The 25,449-nt window shown below is 47.8% G+C and overlaps 1 protein-coding gene across 1 annotated transcript in view; it reads right to left on the reverse strand.

The window, feature by feature from the left end:
* Positions 1–25,449, reverse strand: part of MYO1D (myosin ID) — a 171,934-nt gene that overhangs the window by 117,447 nt on the left and 29,038 nt on the right. Inside the window, exons 2-8 of the mRNA XM_064733632.1 lie at positions 8,385–8,593; positions 7,052–7,145; positions 6,091–6,256; positions 4,351–4,404; positions 3,100–3,195; positions 1,954–2,070; positions 712–915 (exon numbers count right to left, since the gene is read on the reverse strand). Of these exons, the coding sequence (XP_064589702.1) occupies positions 712–915; positions 1,954–2,070; positions 3,100–3,195; positions 4,351–4,404; positions 6,091–6,256; positions 7,052–7,145; positions 8,385–8,593 (940 nt within the window). The remainder of the gene's footprint in view (positions 1–711; positions 916–1,953; positions 2,071–3,099; positions 3,196–4,350; positions 4,405–6,090; positions 6,257–7,051; positions 7,146–8,384; positions 8,594–25,449) is intronic.

The following is a 25,449-nucleotide window of genomic DNA, read 5'->3' on the forward strand; positions in this document are numbered from 1 at the left end:
CAGATCCTACAGAACTCAGAGAGAAATCTGCAGGATGTACAGCAATTGTGGATTACTGTGTAAACTGTGCTTATTGACCCACCCAGGAATCCTGCTGGGACTGAGCACTGAAAAATGCACAGTTCTGGCAGCAATGCCCACCTTGGGCACTGCCAGTCTGTGCTGCACACCTCAGTGCCCAGGCAAAGGCAGCAGAGATGTGTCTGTGAGTGTCACAGGAAGGGGACTGCACCCACCTTGCAAAGAGATGGTCTTTAAGGTCCCTTCAACCCAAACCATTCTACAATTCTTCATAAAAAATATTTTAAAATACCACTTTGTGTTTCCAACATGAATTCTAGATGTTACAGTTCCATTCTAAAGAAGCTGAGGATCCCATTTCACAGCACATTCCTCCCTGTAGGACACATTTGCAGATCCATCCCCTCCTTGGTGTGCCTGGCACTGCTGCTGTGGGAATCTCTGGATCCCTGCAGGGATGGGGAGGTGCCACAGATCCTACAGAACTCAGAGAGAAATCTGCAGGATGTACAGCAAGCCCTGTGCTTATTGACCCACCCAGGAATCCTGCTGGGACTGAGCACTGAAAAATGCACAGTTCTGGCAGCAATGCCCACCTTGGGCACTGCCAGTCTGTGCTGCACCCCTCAATGCAGAGGCAAAGGCAGCAGAGATGTGTCTGTGAGTGTCACAGAAGGGGACTGCACCCACCTTGGCAAAGGCATCCCTGCCATAGGTGGCCTCCTGCTCCGTGTGCTGTTTGTCGATGACGTCCCTGCCCGTGGCCACCGTGCGGAACAGCAGCGCCTTCTCCACCAGCTCGGCCTTGGTGGACAGGAGCTCAGCAATCACTGACACCAGCTTGCTGTTCTCGATGATGGGGGTGTCTCCATCCACGTAGAACTTCAGGTTTCCCTGCAAACAGCAGCATTTCTCCATCTGCCCTTTACTAACAGGGATCAGCACACCCCAACTCCATCCATATTCCACCTGCTGGTCCAGGCTGGAAATCTCCTGCCAAGCTGGAAGGTGGCTCCTGCACATCCACACCCTCAAACCTCCAATGTCAGAGGGAGCAGCAAGGGCTTTCTCAAAGGTTCAGCTCAGTGTTCAGCTCAGCTTTTGGGACAAACAGCATCAAACACCATCCCAAGATTCAGAGTCCAGGGATAGGGAATGACACCATGTAGCATTTGTCTTCACTGAGCTCACCATGAAACCACTGGCTGCAATTCCCCTGCCACAGAGGGAGTGGGAATGGTGTGGGGAAGCTGAGAGCTCAGTGCCAGTGGGACTGGACTGGCAGCTCTGCTCCTGGGTGCCTTCTGTGCCAGGATTAAGCAGTGACACCCCTTGGACTGTCTCCCAGCCTCCCTGCATGGCCCCACTCTGCTCTGCCTCCATTCCTTTCCAAGGAGGAAAGGAACTGGAATAAAGTTGCTCTTTGCCACCCTCCTCCTGCCCACCTCTTTCCTCAGGAAACACGAGAGCTGAGCTGCAGGAACTCCCTGCTGCTGTGCAGGAGAGGCTCTGTGGCTCCCAGAAGGATCCTTGAGAAGGAAGGATCTCCTCAGTCTCAGAACACAAAGAGTTAAAGTCTCCTGAGTTTCCTGTGCTCAGCCTTCACCATGAAGTGAAGCAGGGGATGAAGGTGAGTGTGAAGGCACAAAGGGACAGAAGCTCCCAATCCCCTCACTGCCAAACCCCAACAGTTCCTTTTTCAGACCATACAACAGCTCCCAGCACTTAGTGTATGCCTGGTTTGGGATCTGGAACATGCAGGAGCACATGTGATCATCACTGCAGTGCCCTGTTCCAGCATGGACTTTGTGTCACCACTGGAGCTGGGAGCTGGACACCTTCCCAGCCTCCAAGGGCTTCTGCAGCAGGAAAATCAGAGCTGCTCAAGCCCTCATGGGCCCAGGGATGGATCCCCATGGGCAGGGAGCTTACCAGGTGCAGAATGGCTGCCACGATTTTGTAGACAGTTTGGATCTCCTCCTGCTTGAAGCCAATCACCTTCATGGCATCAGCAACTGCCTTGAACTCAGCCCCATCATTAATGGAACACTGAGGGGAGAGAGAAGTTTGGGATGGGGGTTTTAATGGAAGTCAGCTGAGGGAGCAAGGATTTCACAAACCCATGGGAAACAAGATGCACTTTGATGTTTCTCAGAGGCAAGGCACTGTCATGAGGTTTCCCAGCTTATTCCAGTGCCATCTGTGTGCTTGGACACTGAATCCTGCATTGCACACACAGATTCTGGCAGCAGGAGACACAGAAATCCACCACAGCACAATAAATTTACCACTGGAATTTGCTGAGAAAGAGTTCATAAAAAATCCCAGAAGAACAGGGACAATTTGTGCACTCACAGACTCTCTGAGAGGCTGCAGAGCATGAGCAGGAAATCTCTGTTTTCCACCTCTCTCAAGATTAGCACACACAGTTTTAAAGAGAATCATCTGGCATGGGAGAAGGTCTCTGGGTTTCTGTACCAAAGTGAATCTCACAAAAGCACCTAGGAAATCAGGTCTGGGCCCTGCTTCAAAGGGACAACACCAGGGACAGCTCCAGCTGTGTCTGAAGTGTTCAGGATCTTGCTGTCTAAACACTTTATGGGTTTGTTCCCTTCTTTCCTGCTCAGAGTTCCCCCTTGAGGACAAGTCAGACATGAAGACTCAGTGCTTCAGTAACTCCAAGATCTGCTGTAAAAAAATGAGTCCTTCTGGCTTTTTGTTCCACAAGGCAGTTTAAGGTACCCATTATGGAGCAGGGGATGTCTGCCCCTGCTAATGGGCCAAACATCCACACCTGCATTTATTAATAAATCATTTTATTGCTGTTTATAAGCAGATGCAGCATGCACAGGTATATTTGTATGTTTAAGCAGAATAGAGTTAAATAAATCTTTTCTATGATTCTAAGCACACTTGTGCTTTATCTTGTACCAGAAACCTCATTACAAACAGCACACCAGTGTCACCTTTCCCTACTCATCCCCTCTGATCTCAGCTTCTGCTAGCTCAGCAGTGCTTTGAGCATTTCCAGCAGCACTTCCAGTGTGAAGCTGTGCCTGGGTCCCTCAGAGCCCTCACCTTGAGCTGTGCCCCAGGGCAGATGTAGCTGTAGGCTGATGCATCCTTCTGGAGGTGCAGAGAACGCAGGAGCTGCTCAGAACCTCCCTGCAGGAGCTGCAGCAACAGAGTTTTAAGAAATGGTGAATGGAAAATATAAAATCCTTCTCTTTTCTGACTCTTATTCATCTGCTTGACAAGCAAAATCATGAAAATATTAATTACTGCTGCAGTATCTGGAGCACAATGTGCAAGGTGCTCTGCCACCACAAATCACTGTCCTTTAGAGTCACAACTGTATAAAAACCAGCCTGAACCCCTCCCAGACCTGTTCACTGCTGTGCTTTGGCAAGCACATTGCCACACAGAGACTTTTCCTCCTGGAAATGACACATCCATGAGGAAAGTGCTAATATGCCATCATGGAGTACTGAAAAAGTGGAAAAAAATAAACAAACCTCCCCTTCCTTCAGTGCAGAATCAAGGTTATACTAATAGGCTGACCATATCCCCCAAAGGACACACAGGGAACCAACACTCAATGTGGAAGACATTAAAGAACATCCAAAAAACCAAATTACTTCCATATGGACTAAAGGCTTCAAGACAAAATAGAGGGATTAGGCTTACTACACATAAACCAGTGAGTCAAAGTCCAATATCCTCCCATATTTGTTTAGTCAGCCTCCTTTTAAGTTTAGCAATGTGTTAATATGGGACTGGAGGATAGAAAACAATCCATCTTCCCAGGCCCCTGCAGTGAACTGAAGAACCCAAGATCACCCAAGATGCTGCAAAAGGGAACCCTGAGCACAACACATGAGAGGGTGAAAGCCCTGAGTGCTCTGCCCAAGAGAACAAATGCTCCAACAAAGGAACACAAACCTGTGACAGTGGTTTTTCAGGTGAGGGAAGAGACGAGAATGTTGACTCCATATTCAGAAGGCTTGATTTATTATTTTATGATATATATTACATTGAAACTATACTAAAAGAATAGAAGAAAAGGTTTCATCTCAGAAGGCTGGCTAAGCTAAGAATAGAAAAGAAAAGAATGATAACAAAGGCAGCTGCCTCAGACTCTCTGAGCCAGCTGACTGTGATTGGCCATTAATTAGAAACAACCACATGAGACCAATCACAGATGCACCTGTTGCATCCCACAGCAGCAGATAGCCATTGTTTGCATTTGTTCCTGAGGCCTCTCAGCTTCTCAGGAGGAAAAAATCCTAAGGAAAGGATTTTTAATGAAAAGATGTCTGTGACACAAACCTGGTAGAAGGAGTGGAAGCTTCGCTCCCCCGGCTGCTGCACGATCACACGGGACTGGGGGAACAAAGGACAGAGCTGGGTGTTAGTGTCCCCTCAGACCACCAGGACACCCCAAATCCATCCCATCTCACACTCAGCCTCTTGGGAACACCATCTCACACGTGTGACCCTGGAGCTTGAGGTCTGCAGGCAAAAGCAGCAGTTGTGTAACAGCTGCAATGTCCCACTTCCACCCAGGAGTCCCATGTGGGAACCACAGGGTTGCTTTCATGGAAGAGTCAAATAAAAACCATCATTTTAGTTTTAGAAGGATTTAATCACTGGAAATGAAAACCAGGACTCTGTGACTACAGATAAATGCAAAAGGCCTGGTGGTCACCACTCCTACACCCCCAGGACAGCACCCACAGTACCAGGGGATGCTCTGCTCTGACACAAGGGCCTTGTTTTAGGAGCTGTAGCTCCATTCCAGAATCCTCATTCCAGAGGTAAAACAGCACAAAAAAGGGATAAATACAACAGACAGACCAGAGTAAAACAGCACAAAAAAGGGTTAAATGCAGCAGACATTCAGTCAACCAGCAATGTGCCCTTATTTCATGCTACAAGTCTGAACTATGGAGAGTGATGGGGAACAGAGCTGTATTGGGGACGTTCAGGTTGGAGATCAGGGAAAGGTTCTTCCCCCAGAGGTGCTGGCACTGCCCAGGCTCCCCAGGGAATGGTCCCAGAGCTCCAGGAGGGTTTGGGCACCGCTCCCAAGGATGCCCAGGGTTTGTTGGGGTGTCTGGGCAGGGCCGGGGGTTGGACTGGATGATCCTGGCAGGTCCCTTCCAACCCAGGATATTCCATGATTTGATGTGTTCCTGCTGCAAAGCCACTGTCTGTCACAGCTTGCATTTGGGCCAGAGCCTCCACTGCTTTCAGATGGAAACAAATTTAACTTGGGAGAAGTCAAGGATATGAAATAAACAATCAGGATAAATAAATCATCAGGATTTAAGTCACTGCAGCTGTAGTCCCAGCCCTCTTCTTACATCAAAGCAACCCAAGTTAAATGTTTGGGTTTGTTGTTTTGTTTTTTAAAATAAAGTGTTTACTCTGAAAATAGACTTCAGGGAAATAAGGGGAGAAGCAAAAAAGAAACACAAACAAAAAAGGGTGTTGGCAGATGTGGTCAAACACATAATCAAAGCCAGACGTGTCTCACACAGCAAGAACTGTTAATGGCTCAGCCTGAGCTCTCCAGTTTTGCATATTCCAATGTTTTCAGCCACCACTTAATGACATGAGAAAAATAATTATGCTCATGATCACTTGGAATATATAAAAACAACACTACAAACAGCTCACCCAAGGCTGTGGCATTATTCCAAAGTAACACTTTTCAAGCACACTTGCTCCCTATAGCCCTGGAAATCTCCTTCTCCAGGGAGAGCTCAGTGCAAGAATTACAAAGCAGGAGCTGTGCAGAGAGTAAATTTTATCCAAAATAAAAACTGAGATGAAACTTCACACACAAAATCCTTTGGGTAACACAGCCCTGTTGCTGGTGAGCTCTGGAAGTCCAGGAACAGGGTACTGCCAGCACTGAGGAAAACTTCAGCCCTGGATTTATTTTCTGTGCCCTCATTCCTCACCTGCTGCACACGTCTGAACAGAAAACTTCCTACTGACAAAGCCCAGATTGCAAAAGCAACCCCAGCAAAGGCTGCAAGCCTGGAAAGGAGAGTGCCTTACCTTTTCCAGCAGGTAATTATTGATGTGCCCCCCTATGGGGTCTCCCTTGAAGTCGAAGTTGATGTCCATGTACTTCCCAAAGCGGCTGGAGTTGTCGTTGCGGTTTGTCTTGGCGTTGCCAAAGGCCTCCAGCACACAGTTGGATTTCAGCAGGATGTTCTTCACTCTGCAGCAGCGATGGAGAGATGGAAAAGGGTAAGGCTTCAACACTCACACCACAGGATTTCTTTTTTCACAGCCATTTCTGCAGTGATGCTCTTTGCTGGCAGATTTGGGCAGGTGTGGATGGCACCAGCAATCCCATGGGAAATCAGCTGGGAGCTGGCAGCAATGCTCCTCAGAGGAAGCAAATGCTCTTTGGTTCACAGACCAGACCCCCACCCTGAAACCAGCACCAGAAATTCAGCTTCTATACACATTTCAATTCTAAAAGCAATTTTCTGAACTCTTTTTCAATCATTTTCAAAAGTTCATTTGGGGTAGGTTTAAATCTGTTTCTGCAGAAAGGCACATTCTTTGCTCCAAAGCTTTTACTCCAGGACAGAGAGGGACATTTTGCAATTCAGAATCATGTGAGCCAGGAAGGTCACAGAATACACTCCTTGCACTCTACATGTTTTTCTAGCCCACCCAAATTTCAGGCAATTTGCCCCAGGAAAAGTGATTTAGAATCATTTAGGTTGGCAAAGCCCTCTAAGATCATTGAGTCCTGCCATTAGATGGTTGACATTGGCTGGATGGTATTTCTAGATGCTGTTTTGATTTTAAACTTTCAAAATTAATTTTTTAATGTGCTTTCAGCAATTAACACTGCAAAATTCCCAGAGTAAAAGCAGTACCTGGAAAAGTTAAGTATAAATCAGCATGTACAAGAGACCATCTGATAACGTGGTGCTCTACAGCCCACAGAAAGAGATCTCCAAGCAGGAGAATTTCCCTTCTTTTCCAGCCCAGGCCTTACCTCTCCACCTCAGCCCTCTGCCCGGGGTTGGTGATGGCTGCTATGTACTGCATTATGTATTTACTGGCCTCAGTTTTCCCAGCCCCGCTTTCACCTGGGGGCAGAAACACCACAAACAGATGAAAAAAAAAGCAAAACAAATCATTGGACAGAAGACCTCAATTCTACCCCAACAGTGCTTGGGTGGTTTGGTTTTTTTTTTCTTTTTAAAGCAATCTTTGTGTGCACTTGGGACGTTTTCTAAACACAGCCATAACCCTGCCTGGCTGCTGCTGCTGGGCTGACTTTGAGCAATTGTGCTGTGAGATTCCTCAGGTCGGGAAAAGGGCTGGCACACAGAGGATCAAAGGAATATTGTTAGAGGAGAAAGCCCGGCCTGCAGCAGCACAAGGGGCCACTGTTCTGCACCCCAGGCCGGGGCTCTCTCCTTTCAGAGCTGCCTGAGCACGGGGACATCAAGGAAAAGAAGTGCCAGGATCCAGGCAGGGATCACTCTGGTACCAGCCCTGCTCCCACTGCTGCCTTTCCAGTGAGGACAGAGACAAAAATCAGCAGCTCCTGAGGAGAGACCAGCCCAGCCCTGCAAATCCCAGCCCTGGAGATCCCAGCCCTGCTGATCCCAGCCCTGATCCCAGCCCTGATCCCAGCCCTGCTGATCCCAGCCCTGCAGATCCCAGTTCTGCAGATCCCAGCCCTGCAGATCCCAAGCCTGCAGATCCCAGCCCTGCTGATCCCAGCCCTGATCCCAGCTTTGCTGATCCCAGCCCTGCAGATCCCAGCCCTGCAGATCCCAGCCCTGATCCCAGCTTTGCTGATCCCAGCCCTGCAGATCCCAACCCTGCTGATCCCAGCCCTGCTGATCCCAGCCCTGATCCCAGCCCTGCTGATCCCAGCTCTGCTGATCCCAGACCTGATCCCTGCCCTGATCCCAGCCCTGATCCCAGCCCTGCTGATCCCAGCCCTGATCCCAGCCCTGCAGATCCCAGCCCTGCTGATCCCAGCCCTGATCCCAGCCCTGATCCCAGCCCTGCAGATCCCAGCCCTGCAGATCCCAGCCCTCATCATCCCAGGTCACTCCGGAGCAGACCCAGGGCTCCTGCTCACATTATCCCTCTGCAGGCACAGATCCAGCTCCTGGCTGGCACCAGCTCTTGAATGAGATAAGAAATAATTGTGCCGATCTCCACACACGGATTCAAATGCAAATGAGCAGCTTGAAGCTTAATGAAGTTTCTTTTATAAAACGCTGTCATTAGGCAAACCATTATTCTCCTTCCGCCTGGAATTTCACAGGGATCAGATGCTCATCACCATGCAGAGCCCTCTCACCTACCTGAGATGACGATGCAGGTGTCTTTGGATCGTCTCTTCATGGCTTTGTAAGCAGCATCGGCGATGGCAAACAGGTGGGGAGGCCGCTCGTAGAGCTCCCTGCCCTTGTACTGCTCGATCGTGTCCCGCCCGTAGATGTTCAGGTTCTTGTAAGGGTTCATGGAAACCACCACCTCCCCGATAAAGGTGTAAATCCGGCCCTTCTCGAAGCTGCCCAGAGCACACAAAAGGCAGGAATCAGACAAAAGCAGAGGTTCAGGACACAATGGAAACAGGACAGGAAAACCCTGGGCACTGGCACAGCAGCAGAGACCTGAGGGCACAGGGACAACAACGCAGGGCTGGCTTGGAGTTCCAGCACCTACAGAGGAGATTTCTGCCTCAGCCTCACTGCCAGACCCATAATGTGGCATTTACACTCGCTAGAAGTGAACGTGAGTGTGAGGAGCAAATTTAATTTAATTTCATAAAGGGGATTTACATTCTGTAGTTGTCCATGGCCCAGCTCATGACAGAGGAGCAGAAGTTTTGAAGCCCTCACTGAGAGGTCTGATCACACCTGAAATTAAACAAAGACAAAAGCCCAGGAGGGAATTGCAGCCTCCCAGCTCCAGCAATGTCTTTTTTGCACTTTGGAATCATCAGTGCTGCTACACAAGAGGGAAAATTCCTAAAAATTTCTGTGTGCAAACAACCCTAAACTACACCATTCCTATCCCTACCCGGCTCTTTGATTCTTTCTGCAAACAAGACAGAAAATAACTTGATGTTATTTTAAAAATGATGTTTCAGTTAGAAAATGTTTCCAAACAAGCTCCCATTTTATTGAAAGTTACCTATGAGGAGAACTCAGAATAATTCCAGATTAACAGCCGAGGAATTTACACAGCGTTTGTTTGTCAGGAGGAGAAAGGAGAACAGGTTTGGGATCAACACACAAACACAAACCTGGATTTCCAACGCCAATCCCGGTCTGCAGCTGCATTTAAACCTCGGGACATTAGATGGCACCAGAGCCCCTCCGCAGAGCCCGGGAGCCTCGAACGCTGCCGGACTCCGGCACCAATTCCAGCCTCACTTTATTGAATTTATTACCACCCCCATGTGGTGACAGCCCTGACATTTTCTATTGTTCATTTGAGAATTTTCTGCAGCATCTTGGCAGCAGTCAGTTTTTAGCAGGTGTAATAAAACTCAAGAAATATCATCCAGCATTCCACTTTCTACAAGTGTTGGTTTCTCCCACTCCAGCTTCCTCCTGGAACACTGGGAAGACACAAGAATTGCAAAACCTCCTCTTGTTCCTACACCACTTTTAACTTAAGGTGTCCTGATATGCCTTTCCCAAAATAATAATGAGCTTAGAATGCAAAGATATTTTACATTTTTGAATATATGCTGTTTGAAATGTACCAGTAATGTTTTAGAAAAGATAATTAGCAATACAAATATCCCTAATTTTAATTTTTTTGGAAGATCCTGAAGAGGTCAAAGTGCAAAGGGATCAGATCCCAGGCTGGGAGCCCATGAGGGACTGCATGAGGAGAGCCTGAAAAACCAAACCCACACAGCCCTGCTGGTATTAGGGAGATCAAGTCACACTGGGACATCAATATGTAATGGAAACCACAAGGATATCACAATGAGCAGAATCATTTCACCTCCTGGAGGTGGACACCCAAAAAAAGGTGAGTTACCTGAGGCTGCTCTCCCAGTTTCCTGCCCAGCAGCACAGAACTGTGCTCAAGGCACTGCTGATGCTGAAAATAAAGATCCAGCAGATTGAGGATGAGGTTTTAAGCCCCATGGCCACACAGAGGGTGAGGGGGGGTGTTTTAGCTGAGCAGAAATAAAGAAATAAAGGCCTTTCCTGCTGCAGTGCAGTGCCAGGCCACCATCACAGCACCCAATACTCTGACCTCTTCCTTCAGTAATGAATTATGTAAAGTGGCATTGCCAGAGCCCAGTTTCAGTTTCCTCCCGTGACAGTTCAGCATCCCTGAGTGAATCAGAGAATCAGGGAATGTCCTGAGTGGGAAGGGCCCCCAAGGATCATCCAGTCCCAGCCCTGGCCTGCCCAGACATCCCAGCAATTCCATCCCTGGTGTCCAAACCCTCCTGGAGCTCTGTGCCCATTCCCTGGGCAGCCTGGGCAGTGCCAGCACCCTCTGGCTCCAAGCAGAACCTGCAGATGTGGCCCAGCACAGCCTCACACCCTGCCTGCCATTCCCCAGAGCTCAGCTCAGCCAGCACATCCCACTCTGGGCCTGCAAGCCAAGTTCTGAAAGGTTTCACTGGGCTCTGGTGAGTTGTGTCTGCAGCTCTGTGGCAAAAGGCGTGTGATGGTGTCCACAGGGGTGCTTGGGTTGGGGAAGAGATCAGGATCTGGCTCCAGATTTATTATTTTATGATATGTATTACATTGAAACTATACTAAAAGAATAGAAGAAAGGATTTCCTCAGAAGGCTGGCTAAGAATAGAAAAAGAAAGAATGATAACAAACGTTTGTGGCTGGGACAGAGAGTCTGAGCCAGCTGACTGTGATTGGCCATTAATTAGAAACAACCACATGAGACCAATCACAGATGCACCTGTTGCATTCCACAGCAGCAGATAACCATTGTTTGCATTTTGTTCCTGAGGCCTCTCAGCTTCTCAGGAGGAAAAATCCTAAGGAAAGGATTTTCCATAAAAGATTCTGTGACAAAGGCAGATGGAGATGGGGGGAAGAAGGATCTGTCTCCAGGCACCTCTCCAGTCTGGCTTTGGGGACACAGACTTTATGAACAAGTGACATCCCCATTTACATCTCAGTTCATTTCTTTCCTAGCACCAGAGCTCAATTTGCAGAGCTGTTCCCACCAGGAGCTCCAGCTCCTCACCCTCCTTGCTGATAAAGCCCCTTTTCATCCCTGAGCACGGCTCAGCACAGCAGCAGCCCAAGAACAGCAGGGCCTCTTTTCCTGGCTCTGCTGGGAGAGCTGGGCTTGCCCTGCCCATGGAGAGCTCAGAAAAGCTTAAGAAAACAACCCAGGAGGGCAGAGCAAACGGGGAGCTTTGAGCTGTGTTAAACCCAGGATTCCTCTGCAGGGCAAGGTCACAAAACAAGACCACAAATCCATTGGTGCTTTTCACAGCCAGCACAGGCATTTCAGTGCTGAGGTGTAACATGGAGAACTGGGGTTTGATACTCAAAGCAACAACAGTTCCTTGATTAAAGAAAGTTCCTTAATAAAAGGAACCTCAGGAGTGGATCCTGACACCCCCATGGTCAAACCTTGTTTTGTATCTCATGGAAGTCACATCAACAAAACATTTCTCTGCAATAGTTCCATTTGAATCATTTCTGCATCAGTGTCATGGAATATCCTGAGTGGGAAGGGATCCCCAAGGATCACACAATCCCACCCCAACACTCCCACCCTGGGCATCCCTGGCAGCTCCAAACCCTCCTGGAGCTCTGGCACCATTCCCTGGGGAGCCTGGGCAGTGCCAGCACCTCTGGGGGAGAAACCTTTCCCTGAGCTCTGTGACACCCCCAGGGACAAACCTCGTTTTGTATCTCATGGAAGTCACATCAGCTTGTGCTACAACAAAACATTTCCCTGCAAAAGTTCCATTTGAATCATTTCTGTATCAGTGTCATGGAATATCCTGAGTGGGAAGGGATCCCCAAGGATCACCCAATCCCACATCTGGCTCTGCCCTGACCCCCCAACAATCCCACCCTGGGCACCCCTGGCAGTGCTGTCCAATCCCTCCTGGAGCTCTGGGGGAAGAACCTTTCCCTGAGCTCCGTGACACCCCCAGGGTCAAACCTTGTTTTGTATCTCATGAAGTCACATCAGCTCGTGCTGCAACAAAACATTTCCCTGCAATAGTTCCATTTGAGTAATTTCTGTATCAATGCCATGGAATATCCTGAGTGGGAAGGGATCCCCAAGGATCACCCAATCCCACCCCAACAATCCCACCCTGGGCACCCCTGGCAGTGCTGTCCAATCCCTCCTGGAGCTCTGGCATTCCCTGGGCAGTGCCAGCACCTCTGGGGGAAGAACTGTTGTAGTGTGTTGTTAAGTTTCTTGTGTTATTCCCCCAATTTATGTATTGTTCTCCCCTATTATGTGTAAAATGGTTTCGTTCCCCCAGTTTTTCCCGCCAGTGCTAGCCTGTCAGATAAGTTGCCATAGTAACCGCTATTCATAGTTGCCGAGATGTAATTGCTCCTCCCCTGGTTTCCCTTATAAGTGAAAGTTGTTTCCTCCCTGGGTCCAGTCAATCACTCCCTTTCTCCTCCCAGGTTTCGAGAACCTTCTCCTCTCTGGAGATGGTGGCTGGCTGGGGTCCCAGGACACCTCCTTTACCTTTTGATTATTGGTCTCCATGGAGTGTCAGTTCTGTGAAGTTCATCCCCTCACCTTTCCCGATTGGCTCCGCCTGTACCCACCCCCCTCCTTTATAATCCTGTTTCACCCCCCTATGGAAAAACTTTTTCCCGGTTGGTTTCCCCGCGTTTGGATCCCGCAACACCTTCAATAAACTGACGTTTAACCCCCGGGAAATGGTCAGCTCCGTTCCTCTCATATACCAGCGAGGTACGCCAGTCCGCAGCCAGCACAGCCCGAGGCCCTCAGACGCCGAAGGGCGCTGGCCAGGAATTGCAGAGGGGCGTCGGCCTTTCGCCCTCAGCTAGCCGGACTCTAAACTTCGGGCCACTTACGTCCCCCTCTGCAAAGAACCTTGCCCTGATCTCCAGCCCTTCCCTGGGTCCTGTCCCTGTCCAGAGCAGAGATCAGAGCTGTCCCCTAGGGAGGAGCTGCAGCCCCAGTGAGTTTCCCCTCAGTCCCCTCTCTGCAGCAGCCCAGCAGCCAAAAAGCAACTCACAGTATTTAATCCTGGTGGGTTATTTTGAGGAGGAACATCAGCTCTTTCATGAGAAGTTTTTATTGCCTCATTAAAACATCAATTGATAATGACAAAATAACCAATGAGTCACAGAATATAAATCATTTTAAGGGAGAGAAATTCTTCTCTTGGCTAGAAGTCCACTAAGGCAAGAAAAACACTTTTATTTTTTGTTTTAGTTTTTATTTTTAGGGAAAGGAGTTTAAAAAAAAAAGGATCTTTAGGTGCAGACAAGGTATATTCACATGCAGCTGCTCCTGGAAATACACTGCAGAAATGGGAACTCTGGAGCAGAAATCTCCACCACCAGAGAGCACTCACATTTAGGATTTCCTCCACCTGACAAACACTCCAGTCAAAAATAAAACTGTTCTTACCGAGGAAATGATGCAACTTCAAATGCACTCAGTACAAATAAAGAAAAGTCAGTTGGCAAGACTTGGAACCCACAGTCCCAAACAACATCTGCAGGACGGGAATGTTGCACAAAGAGCCTCACCGAGCTGAGCCCTCCCATCAGACAGGGAATTCCTGATTAATCATTGACATGGAACTCCCTGCTCCAGAAGCCAAAGAGCCCTTGGGGCAGCAGTGCCAGCCCTGAGCACCAGGCAAATGCTCCTCACTAACCCACTTTGCCTCTCCTTGTCCATCTGTCCAACAGCCCAGCGACAGAGCAGCTGCTGGAGAACACAGCAGGTCACTGGTTTGCTGTTCCCTTAGGAGAGATGAAGGGCAGGTGTTGGCATTCTGGATCATTTCTACTGGAAAAAAGCAGTTTTATTCTAACACTGACCTTGCACTGCTCCATTGTCAGCACTGCTCACAGCCTGGCAGCACACTCTGCTTTACAGGCACACAAAGCTTCACCCTCAGCAGTGCTGCCTGAAGCTCCACAGGTCCCTAAGGACAGATCCTGCTCAGTCACTCACAGCACAGACACCTCTGAGATGGGCTCTCAGTTTGTGCCTTAAAGCAAAGGAAACGTCAAGGAAAAGCAAATAAAAATAATTCAGGACAGAATCTGGAGTGCTACAGCTCCCTCAGTTGTGCTAGGGAGCAAACCTAGTCAGCAGCAAATCCAGTCAGCAGCAAACTTGGTCACAGTGAAGATTAAGAGAATCAAAACTGGTGGTTTCAAATTATTCTCTGTTTCCAGCTTATTTGTGAACTCCAAAGCACAAAGTGAAATGCTGAGTATGGGCACACAGCCTTTTCCTCCTGCTCTGTGCATGGGAAGAATGATCCAGGAGCTGCACATCTCTGCTATGTGGAGCAGGGACAATTCCTGTTGTAAACATCCCACATGGTTTGGGTCACTCTCCCAAATGGGGTAAGAAGCCTCAGTTATTTTTTTCCATTAAATATATACATTAAAAGTCCATGACTACAGGCTTTGAGTCCATTCTCTTTGCAAACCCACATGGAAATATTTAATTAAAACTTGTGTTCATGAGGAGATGTTCATGGACAGCCAAGGATGGGCCTTTAGGAAGGGAAGGGAATTTAAGCAGGCTTCTGGCAGTGAAACCAAATTTACCTGGTTTGTAAGTGCAGGAATTAGCAGCCTGCACTCACCCAAGGGAACAACCCCATTGTCCTCGTGCTTTGGGAAGTGAGTGACTTTCCTAAACCAAGTTCACTCTGTGCCTCAGACACTTGGGCCTTTTCTGTGTGATACCAGGTTCAGTGCTGCTTTAAGACTTTATTTTATGTAAATCTCAAAATAAACTCAGCTGTCAAGCAGGACTTCAAGCCTTTGAGTAAATTGTTCATAAGCCCTCTGACAGAGAATCAGCCTCCCACAAGAGCACTCAGATAAACAGGATTTGCCTTGGCAGAACTATGGCTAAAATATTCCTGCTGCTCTTGGAAAAACAGAGCAAAAAACTGTCCAGTCAGTCTAACCCCCCTGCACCAGGAAAATGATCCAAGTCTGTCCTGATCATGAATATGCATGTCTACAATATTCAAAATACTCATGTCTACGTGGTTCTGATCCACCCTGAGGGCCAGGAAAGCTGCAATTAAATTCCTGTTGGGTGCAGGTGAGAGTTTTGCCTGCAGCTGGCCTGCATGGGCTCGGTGCTCAGATGCTGCCAGTTGAACAAAATAGGAAATGCCATTTGGAGCACGTTCTGCACCACTCCTTTCCTGTATGGAGGGAGCAGACAGGGCAGGGTGAGGAATACTCCATTCATCTGCAGCCTCCAGCCAGCTTGGAAATTAGGTTAAAGGAGTTCTTTGTAATTGTGTCACTTTTTTCTAAGTAAAATTAGCAAACTACGAGTGACCACTGCCACATCTTCCTCAAAAAACCAAGGTTTAAGGGAATTGTCTGTAATTTGATGGGGCTGATTCAGCTCCAACCCAGCTGACCCTTGAGTCATCCACAAGCTCTGCAAAGCCACTGGCTAAGGTCAGGGGAAGGAAAATGGGAATGGATGCTAAGCCAGCTCTGATGAACACTGAATAAAACCTAAAACTGGGAGATGTAAGACCAGGAATAATAAAATCCCTCTCCTTAAATGTAAAGCACTAACCTTGCACTGAAAAAATGCCAAACCACTAAACACAGGAGTCACTGAACTCTGGTTTCTATTTGCGTCAGACCCAGCCCTCCCTGCAGCAGGGCAGCCCTGCACACCCTGCTCCAGCTCTGGAGCACAGCACAAGGCACAGGCAGAGGCACAGGACAGAGATAAGGGAGCTGAGATAGGTAAGGAGTTAAAGGGAAGTTCTTTGAAAAGCCTGCACACAATGCTTGGTGGTTTATTCCAACAGGCACGGGAGGAAGTGCTGCCAGCACAGGTAGAGGGAAGCAGTTTGCTCTGTGTGTGGGGGGCAGCAAAACACTCCCAGGTCCCACGTGAAAATCAGCCTGGGACAGGGTAAAATCTGAGTGCAGAAACCACAGTGTGATAAAGCCCTGAGGGAGCATTATCCTGAGATCCCAGATCTAATGAGGAAAAGGTTTGGGATAGCAGCAAACAAGAGGCTGCCATCTGCCAAATAAAGCACATAACCTCTAAAGGCACAGTAAAAAGCAAAAGGAAGCTCAGCAGTCAGGTGGGTTCTCCTCTCTGCTGCCATCACACCCTGAGCCTGTCGTGCAGAGGAACTCATTTAAATTACACAGAATTAAGGAGGAGGAGGAAAAGGTGGAAGTGCTCACCTATAAATCAGCCTGGGACAGGGTAAAATCTGAGTGCAGAAACCACAGTGTGCTGTGGGCAGGATGGTGCCTGAGGGAGCACTATCCTGGGATCCCAGATCTAATGAGGAAAAGGTTTGGGATAGCAGCAAACAAGAGGCTGCCATCTGCCCATAATCTCTTAACTTTTAATCTGCATAATAAAAGCACATAACCTCTAAAGGGACAGTAAAAAGCAAAAGAAAGCTCAGCAGTCAGGTGGGCTCTCCTCTCTGCTGCCATCACACCCCGAGCCAGCTCATTTAAATGCAGGACACTCACAGAATTAAGGAGGAGGAAAAGGTGGAAATGCTCACCTATAAATACCTGGGGAGATGAGAATCATCCTGCCAGGCAGCCAGAAGGAAATATTAAACAGAACACCAGACAGCCCATACAAAGGGAAAATGGGAATGGAGGACCCTGCCCAACACAGGGAAGCTGCAGAGCAGCTCAGTGGCAGTTCAAGGACCAGGGAGCCCTGCTGGATGTGGAGTTTGTTTTATGGATGTATTTAGAAGACCTGGCTTCCTACACTGACCAACAACTGACTTCATGATCCATTATGTTCCTTCCACTCTGATGTTACAGCACTCAGGTACTTTAAAAGGACATTTCACCTCCATTCACCTCCTCTTTCCAAACCCCATGGCCATATTAACTGTAAGCTGCCACATCATGATTATCCCAGCCTTCAGTTTGAGAATCCAGCTTTGCACATTGCATTGTACACCCCTGTGTTAAAGGGTTTTCTACCTTCAGGCATTTCAGGGGACAAAACTGCAAAACACCTGTCCAAAAGGCAAACACCAGGGCACTGCCTGGGGATGGATAGGTTGGCACCATGAGGAAGATCCTGCCTCATTTCCTCCCCTTGGTTCAGTGGGGTGTGAATTCTGCAGCTGTGGCTTTATCCCTGTGGTGTCCAGGCAAGCTGATGCTTCTAAATAACCTTGTGAGGGGCTATAAAATCCTTCAGCCCAGCAGAAAGATCCAGAAACATGCAGAAAAACCAAGCCCATGATTGAGCCCCTGTTCCTTGCTCCCAACTCTCCATTAACTCAGGAAACAACAACACTCACAAATAACATCACCTGGAGCTGCATCAGCCCCTGCTCTGATGATTTGCAACCTTATTTCCTAAGCCATGTTCTAACACACACCACGTGTGATGTGGGATCTCAGCACCTCAGGACTGAGGTGCCGAGCCACCGAGAGCACCCTTGGGGGGCTCAGGAGTCCTGGAATGTTCCAGAAGTGTCTGGTGGCTGGACTTTGATCCTACACAGGAGACGACACCTGTATGAGGACAGGAGGGTTTCACCGGGGTGAATGGTGAAGGGATTGGTTAATTAGAGGGTGAGACACAGGGTTTAGGATTTATGTACAGGGGGGTTTAGGGAAGTAAGATGGAGGAATTGGGGTGTGTCCTGTCCTCCTTCTTCTTCTTCTTCTCCTCCATCTTCTGTGGTGATGGTGGCACTTTAGGATTGGTCGTTACTAAAAGTGCACCGGGCAATAAGAATAAATGGTATTGGGGAAAAATGATAAATATTGTACACGTAACCATGGGTATAAAGATAGGTGACCGCCCGGAGGGAGGGGAGTGTGCTCATGGCTGGCTGCTGAGCAGAGCTCTGTCGGGCCGAGAGAAAATCTTTTAGATAAACAATTAATAAACATAAAGACCGAAAGAAGAACTGAAGCCTCTTCTCGTCCTTTGATACGCGGGCTGCCCCAAGGCCACCCCGGGCCTTTCCAGGCCCTCCAAACAGCCGAAAACCGGACAGTGTGACACTTTCCCAGCCCTGTCCACACTCTGGCTGCACTGGGGAAGGAGTGTTTGCTTTTAAAAGATCTGCTTTAGAGGGGAGGAAGGGGAAACCCTGACAGGTATTCAGGTGTGAGAAAGGCAGGGACAAGCCACGGGGGGCAGGAGAAGGATTTGGGTGGTGGGGAGGGCTCTGCATAAAGCCCTGGACAGATTCAGCCCCCTCTCCTCCTGCTGTCCCTTGAGCCTTTGGAGTGTGGTTCAATTCCCCTCCTCTCACTGCCCAAGCCCAATGCCAAGGTACAGACCCAGAATTCCACAGATTTTCACTGGCAATGCCTGGAGACTCCTTTAGCAGTCAGCTGGCTGGGAGCTGCTGATGTTCAGCTGCCTCATTGTTCTGCTGGGAAGGAAAATTCTGATTTGTTAAGCTCGTGGCCACTGCTGATCTGTGCATGCCCCTGAATGCAGCATTGTTTGGGACAGGGCTCAGAAAACTCAAGAATTATCTTGCAGCAGGAAGATACAGAGCCCCATGTGCCAGCACTCCAAAGGGATGGCTCTGTGCTCTGGGAATGTTACATAAAAAATAAAATAAAATAAAATAAAATAAAATAAAATAAAATAAAATAAAATAAAATAAAATAAAATAAAATAAAATAAAATAAAATAAAATAAAATAAAATAAAATAAAATAAAATAAAATAAAATAAGTGCCTTATTTATACAAACACAGGCCACACACACCAGGCAAAAATAAAAATACAAATCATGCAAATAATGAGTGGTGTTTCTGCATCAGTAGGGCTTCCTTTGGGGTTGTTGCAGTGATCTGCACCATGGCACCCCAAACCAAATAGTGACACTGGCTGGGACATTGGGATGTGACACTGGGCTGTGACATTGGGCTGGTGTTGGGATCTTTAGCTTATCAGAGTGACTTTGTGAAAAGTTCAAAAGTCTTTTTTCTCAGCTCGGCGCTTGAAGAAGGAGTCAGGGCTCTTCATTTCTTGGTCTGAAGGTTGTTTATTGTATCTTATCTATAAAAAATTTTCTTCTGCTCTGCTGAGGTCTGTCTAGCAGGACATTTCCAGGCACTCTGCCTGCCCCTGGGGCACTGTTATGTCTTTATACTAAAAACTACCTGTACAATGTTCACAATTACTTCCCAATCTCTAGCACCTGTGTTGGACAGTGAGCTGCTACTCTAAACCAATCTGTAAGTGCCACCATCACAGCAGAAGATGTAGGCCAAGAAGAAGGAGAAAGGCTGGGCACGCCCAGATTCCTCCATCTTGCCATACCAAAAACCCCAAAATCTACTTTTCCACCCTGTGATAACTTCACTAATATTCTACTTAAACTGTTATGGTTTGCTGGTCTTCATCTAAGGTTGGTAATTTGCTCCACGGGTCATGATCAAACCCACAGGGGCATTCTGGGCTCTGTGCCAGGGTCCCTGAGCCCCTGGCAGGGTCCTGGACAGCAGAGGGATGTGCTGGGGCCTGACAGGTTGGGACATCAGGATGTGACACTGACTGTGACACTGGGCTGTGACACTGGCTGTGACATTGGGCTGTGACACTGACTGTGATGACACTGTGACACTGACTGTGACACTGACTGACACTGGCTGTGACACTGGCTGTGACACTGACTGACACTGACTGTGACACTGTGACACTGTGACACTGACTGACACTGGCTGTGACACTGGGCTGTGACACTGTGACACTGACTGACACTGACTGTGACACTGACTGTGACACTGTGACACTGACTGTGACACTGTGACACTGACTGACACTGACTGTGACACTGACTGACACTGACTGTGACACTGACTGTGACACTGTGACACTGACTGTGACACTGTGACACTGGCTATGACACTGACTGTGACACTGACTGTGCCACTGACTGTGACACTGACTGACACTGGCTGTGACACTGGCTGTGACACTGGCTGTGACACTGGGCTGTGACACTGTGACACTCACTGTGACACTGACTGGGACACTGACTGTGACACGGGGATGTGACACTGGGCTGTGACACTGCCTGTGACACTGGCTGTGACACTGGCTGTGACATTGGGCTGTGACACTGACTGACACTGACTGTGACACTGTGACACTGGCTGTGACACTGGCTGTGACACTGACTGACACTGTGACACTGTGACACTGACTGTGACACTGTGACACTGACTGTGACACTGTGACACTGTGACACTGGCTGTGACACTGACTGGGACACTGTGACACTGACTGTGACACTGACTGACACTGGCTGTGACACTGGCTGTGACACTGGGCTGTGACACTGGACTGTGACACTGTGACACTGTGACACTGACTGACACTGACTGTGACACTGTGACACTGACTGTGACACTGTGACACTGACTGGGACACTGACTGGGACACTGTGACACTGACTGTGACACTGGCTGTGACACTGTGACACTGGCTGTGACACTGACTGTGACACTGACTGACACTGTGACACTGTGACACTGACTGTGACACTGACTGACACTGGCTGTGACACTGACTGTGACACTGACTGACACTGTGACACTGTGACACTGGCTGTGACACTGTGACACTGACTGTGACACTGGCTGTGACACTGGGCTGTGACACTGGGCTGTGACACTGTGACACTGACTGTGACACTGGGCAGGGACACTGACTGACACTGGGCTGTGACACTGACTGACACTGACTGTGACACTGACTGTGACACTGACTGTGACACTGGCTGTGACACTGGGCTGTGACACTGTGACACTGACTGACACTGACTGTGACACTGTGACACTGTGACACTGGCTGTGACACTGTGACACTGACTGTGACACTGTGACACTGTGACACTGACTGTGACACTGACTGACACTGTGACACTGTGACACTGGGCTGTGACACTGACTGGGACACTGTAACACTGACTGTGACACTGACTGGGACACTGTGACACTGGCTGTGCCATGTCCCTCTCCAGGCCCCAGGCTGTCCCAGCACGTGCCGGTTTCTCAGCTCCGCGCTCTGTCCCAGCCAGGCTGTGCCACACAGCCCCCGCAGTCTGCAGGCAGCAGATGAGGACACGGCCCCCCAGCTGCCCATCCTGCCCCTCAGTCTAACACTGCCTTCTGCCACGCCTGCTGTGGGGACAATGAGGGACAGCTGTCACCTTGGCCACCCCAGATTGCCACCAACTCCTTTCAGACACCAACGGCCTCAGCCAGAGCTCGTGGACAAAGAGCCACAAGCAGTGGAGGGGAAAATTTGCAAATCACAAAGCAAATCTGTTACAACAATATGTCCACAAACTGCTCAGGCTGAAAGGATTTTTCCTTGTGGTCCTTTGAAAGCGTGGCTGGTCAGGAAAAGCTTCCCAGTTTGGATATAGACTTGGCTCAGGTTTGTTCTGGGGCTTGCTTTCATTGAAAATGTTCATGTCCCTAATGGAGATCTGAACAGGACTGCACCAAAACCCCTTTTCTCCATCTCCCAGTCCCTCCCATCACCAAGAACGGAGCAGGAGGTGCCCTGGAAAACAAAACCTGAGGCTCTTTAAGGCACCAGATCATGCCAGAGTGAAAAGGCTCAGCAAACACACAAGGTTTGTTCTTCTAATTAAAGAGCAACTCATATTCCACAGGAAGTTTGGGTGGGAAACAAAGGGGTTTTTAACTATAACCAAGTGCAGTGGGTTCACTTAAATTCATGGTGTGACTGAGCTGGCAGATTCAGGATCAGGATTTTTCTCCCTCTCAACTTCAAAAAGGGAAAAGGAGAAGGAACAGCACAGGGAATGGTTCAAACACCCTTGTGGGCATGGAAGAGGGAAAAGGAGAAGGAATAAAACAGGGAATGGTTCAAACACCCCTGTGGGCATGGAGGTGCAGGGCAGGACTGGCAAGATAAGCAGCTGGATTTGCACAGTGGCCTGAGGTACCTCACTTCACATCCTTTAAATGGAAAAGCAGCTGAGCAGCAGCAGAATTGCTGTTTATCCATTCATCATCCACTGCAAAAGGAGTGAATTCCTAAATGGCAACTGTACACAGATAACCCAGGGGAACATTAGCAAGATGGAAAAGGACTTAAAAGGTTTGATTAGTAAAACAGATTACTTGATTTACATGCTGCTTGCTTTATCAGTTTAAATTATCACCGGAAAGATTGAGTTCATTTACCTCCCTTACATTTGACTTTTTTTTTTTCTGTCAAAGGCAGCTCCTATTCAGAAGCTGAAAGACTATCCAAGTAATAATAATGTGAAACAGCACAAATACCACACAAATCAGAATTAACATGCAGATAACCTGAAAGCATCTTCAATTTATCTGCCACAAGCCACACCATTAAATTTTTCATCCTAGCCAGTAGAATTCAGAGCCCTGTGAAATTATTTAAAACAGGACCTTTTGAAGGACAAATCAGGATTCAGGCAGGCTTCTACTTCTGTGATGTATCAATTGCCAGATGATAATCATTAGTTAGTGACAATCACCAAAAGTCAGATCAGTTTATCAGAAAGTTTAATAAAGGTGTTTTTGGCCACTAATTATTTAGTGAAAGCGAGCCTGGACCCTCCCCTGGGGCTCTCAAACAGCTCTGACACACACGGGCAGCTCCAGGTGACAGCTGAACACAACTGTGAGCTCCAGCAAGAGCAGCACAATTAATTTTGCTATCCACTTTATTTACATTTTGATTTTTTTTTAAAGTAACAGTTCAGAGCTGCCACATCCTCCTCCAAACACAGCCACCTCCCTCTCTCCTTCCCTCCCTGAGCAATCAGCTGCTGAGCCCTCACAGAACAGCCTGAAACACAAAAAACCTCTTGGTATCAACAAGTCTGGCAGTCACAAATCTCTTTACACCTTTTACAAACAGAGAAAATCATCTATTAAATAAAAAACCATATTTTCTATGCTATTTTCTATGGTTTCTTTAAAGTTAAGTGGTTGGTGTTACCTTTCTCACACTCATCCCTGCTGCACAAAAGATGAATGGATATCTCACCCATATTTGTGTGGTTGGAATAATCAAGATATTCTTGAATGATTAATAAGAATGAACATAGGAATGGTCACTATCAGCTCCTCACACATCCAGTCTCCAGCAGGCAGGAGCAAATGAGGGGAATGGCTCTCAAATGCAAATTTTCCAAGGATTTCTGGAAACAATTGAGTGCTTCAGGTTTCTCAGAACATTTTGCTGTGTCAGTGGGAAAGCACTGACAATCCATACATTTAGGGGGCAATCCACAGTGGAATACAAATACCAGTCATGATATATCAGCACACACACTATTTTATCAGCTAATCCACGAGCAGCAAAGCTGCCACCCTGAGCCCAAAACAGCCTTTGGTGAACTTAAGAAATTCTGCTTTGAATGCAAGAATTTGAACCCACATTATACACAACTTTTATTATCTGCATTTTAGATATTGTATTAAATGTAATACAACAGTCACTGACACACAGCTCTCTCACACATCCCAACCCTCAAGGATTGTAGTATTTTCATGGATTTTTATTTAATGTACTCATGGCTATAAGGTAAAGAAGGGCAGGGTTAGATGGGATATCAGGGGTAAATCCTTCCCTGGCAGGGTGGGCAGCCCCTGGATCCCTGGCAGTGCCCAAGGCCAGGCTGGGCAGGGTTTGGACCCTGGGACAGAGGGAGGTGGCCCTGAGTGATCCTTAAGTCCCTTCCAACCCAAACCATACTCTGATTCCATGATTCTTCATTTTATATATATATATATATATATATATAAATATAACTTTAAAAGTTTACATTTACACAAGGCTCCTGCTAACAACTATTGCCCACAGTCTTCTGACTGAATGTGAGGAATAAAATGGTCACTTTGATAATCCAGGCAGAAAATGCATTTACAGCTCTGGATCCAATGGCACTGATGGACCTGCAGATAAGGACAAGGTTCAAGTGTTTCAGTCACGGCACTTTCATGCAGTGCCAATAAAATTACTACAAATCCTGGTTTTGTCAAAAGGAGAGTGGAATGTATTTATGAAATGACTCTTTTCCTCCTAAATATATTCAAGAGAGGCTTACAGGAAAAGAAATAAAGCTCAGTTATTTCCTCTCTATCCTTTGAGCAGGAGAACAAAGGAATTTGACACTTCATATCTACAGGGATCTTAAACACCATTCTTTGGCCTTTAGCTGGGTACAGAGTGGCACTGACAGTTCAGGAAATGCTGCTACATATAGAAAATCAGCACCTTTGATAAGCTGCACAGGTCATTCTGCTGATAAGGACAGTCACTATCACCTTATCTGCACTTCTTTCAAAGTCCCAGGTCAGGGGAGGTAAAACTCAGCGAATTGTCCCTTCTCTCTCATGCAAGCAGGAGTTTCTTTTGAAGGTATTTGCTTGAGGAGTGAAAAGTCTGCCTCAGTCCTAAAATAATCACAGTTCAGCAGTGGAAATGCCAACAGTTCCAGGAAATGGGCCATGCAAAACCCTCCAAAACTGTCCAGTAACCTGAGACAAGAAAAATCCTTCCCTTAGTCCAGATCTGTTGATGTAACCTCAAGCAAGACAGAGCAGGGATCCAAAACAGTTTAACACCACTTGCAGAGGGCTCTGGAAATTTCTCATCTGGGCTGTGCCTCATCCTGTTCTGGAGGAGAGAACAACAGATCCTCACCAGCCAGGGGTGAGGAATCCTGCAAGCACTGAGTGGAAGCCCCAGGATCAGGGCTGTCCTCATAAAGAGCCCCCTGTGCACCCAGGCAGCAAGGCGAGCTCACCATCTCCCCTCTCCCACCCACTGCTGCTCCACCAGGCTTAAATTCTTTCTCCTTCCCTTTTTGGTGGGGATTTGGGGAGGGAGCAGAATTAGGGAGAAAAGGAAGGCTGGGGCAGAGGAGATAACAGACTCAGTGAAATTCCATTAGCTCAGGTTTGGGGGTTGCTTCCACTTCATTATTTCAGTTGTCTTCCACAAACCACTTGTAACTGTACATCCCATTAATAATTTCCATTTCTTCTCATTTATCCTGTATTAAATACAGACACACAAATCTGTTCACAGTTATTATAACAAAACCTGTTTGTATTTTATGAAGTCATGCCATCATTTCCTTTGCTTTTTTGACTAAATCTCCTCCTACAGCACGCAGGCACCTCCCTGAGCCGGTGC

The sequence above is a fragment of the Zonotrichia leucophrys genome, chromosome 27 (genome assembly GCF_028769735.1).
Source record: "Zonotrichia leucophrys gambelii isolate GWCS_2022_RI chromosome 27, RI_Zleu_2.0, whole genome shotgun sequence".
In the NCBI taxonomy this organism is placed as follows: domain Eukaryota; kingdom Metazoa; phylum Chordata; class Aves; order Passeriformes; family Passerellidae; genus Zonotrichia; species Zonotrichia leucophrys.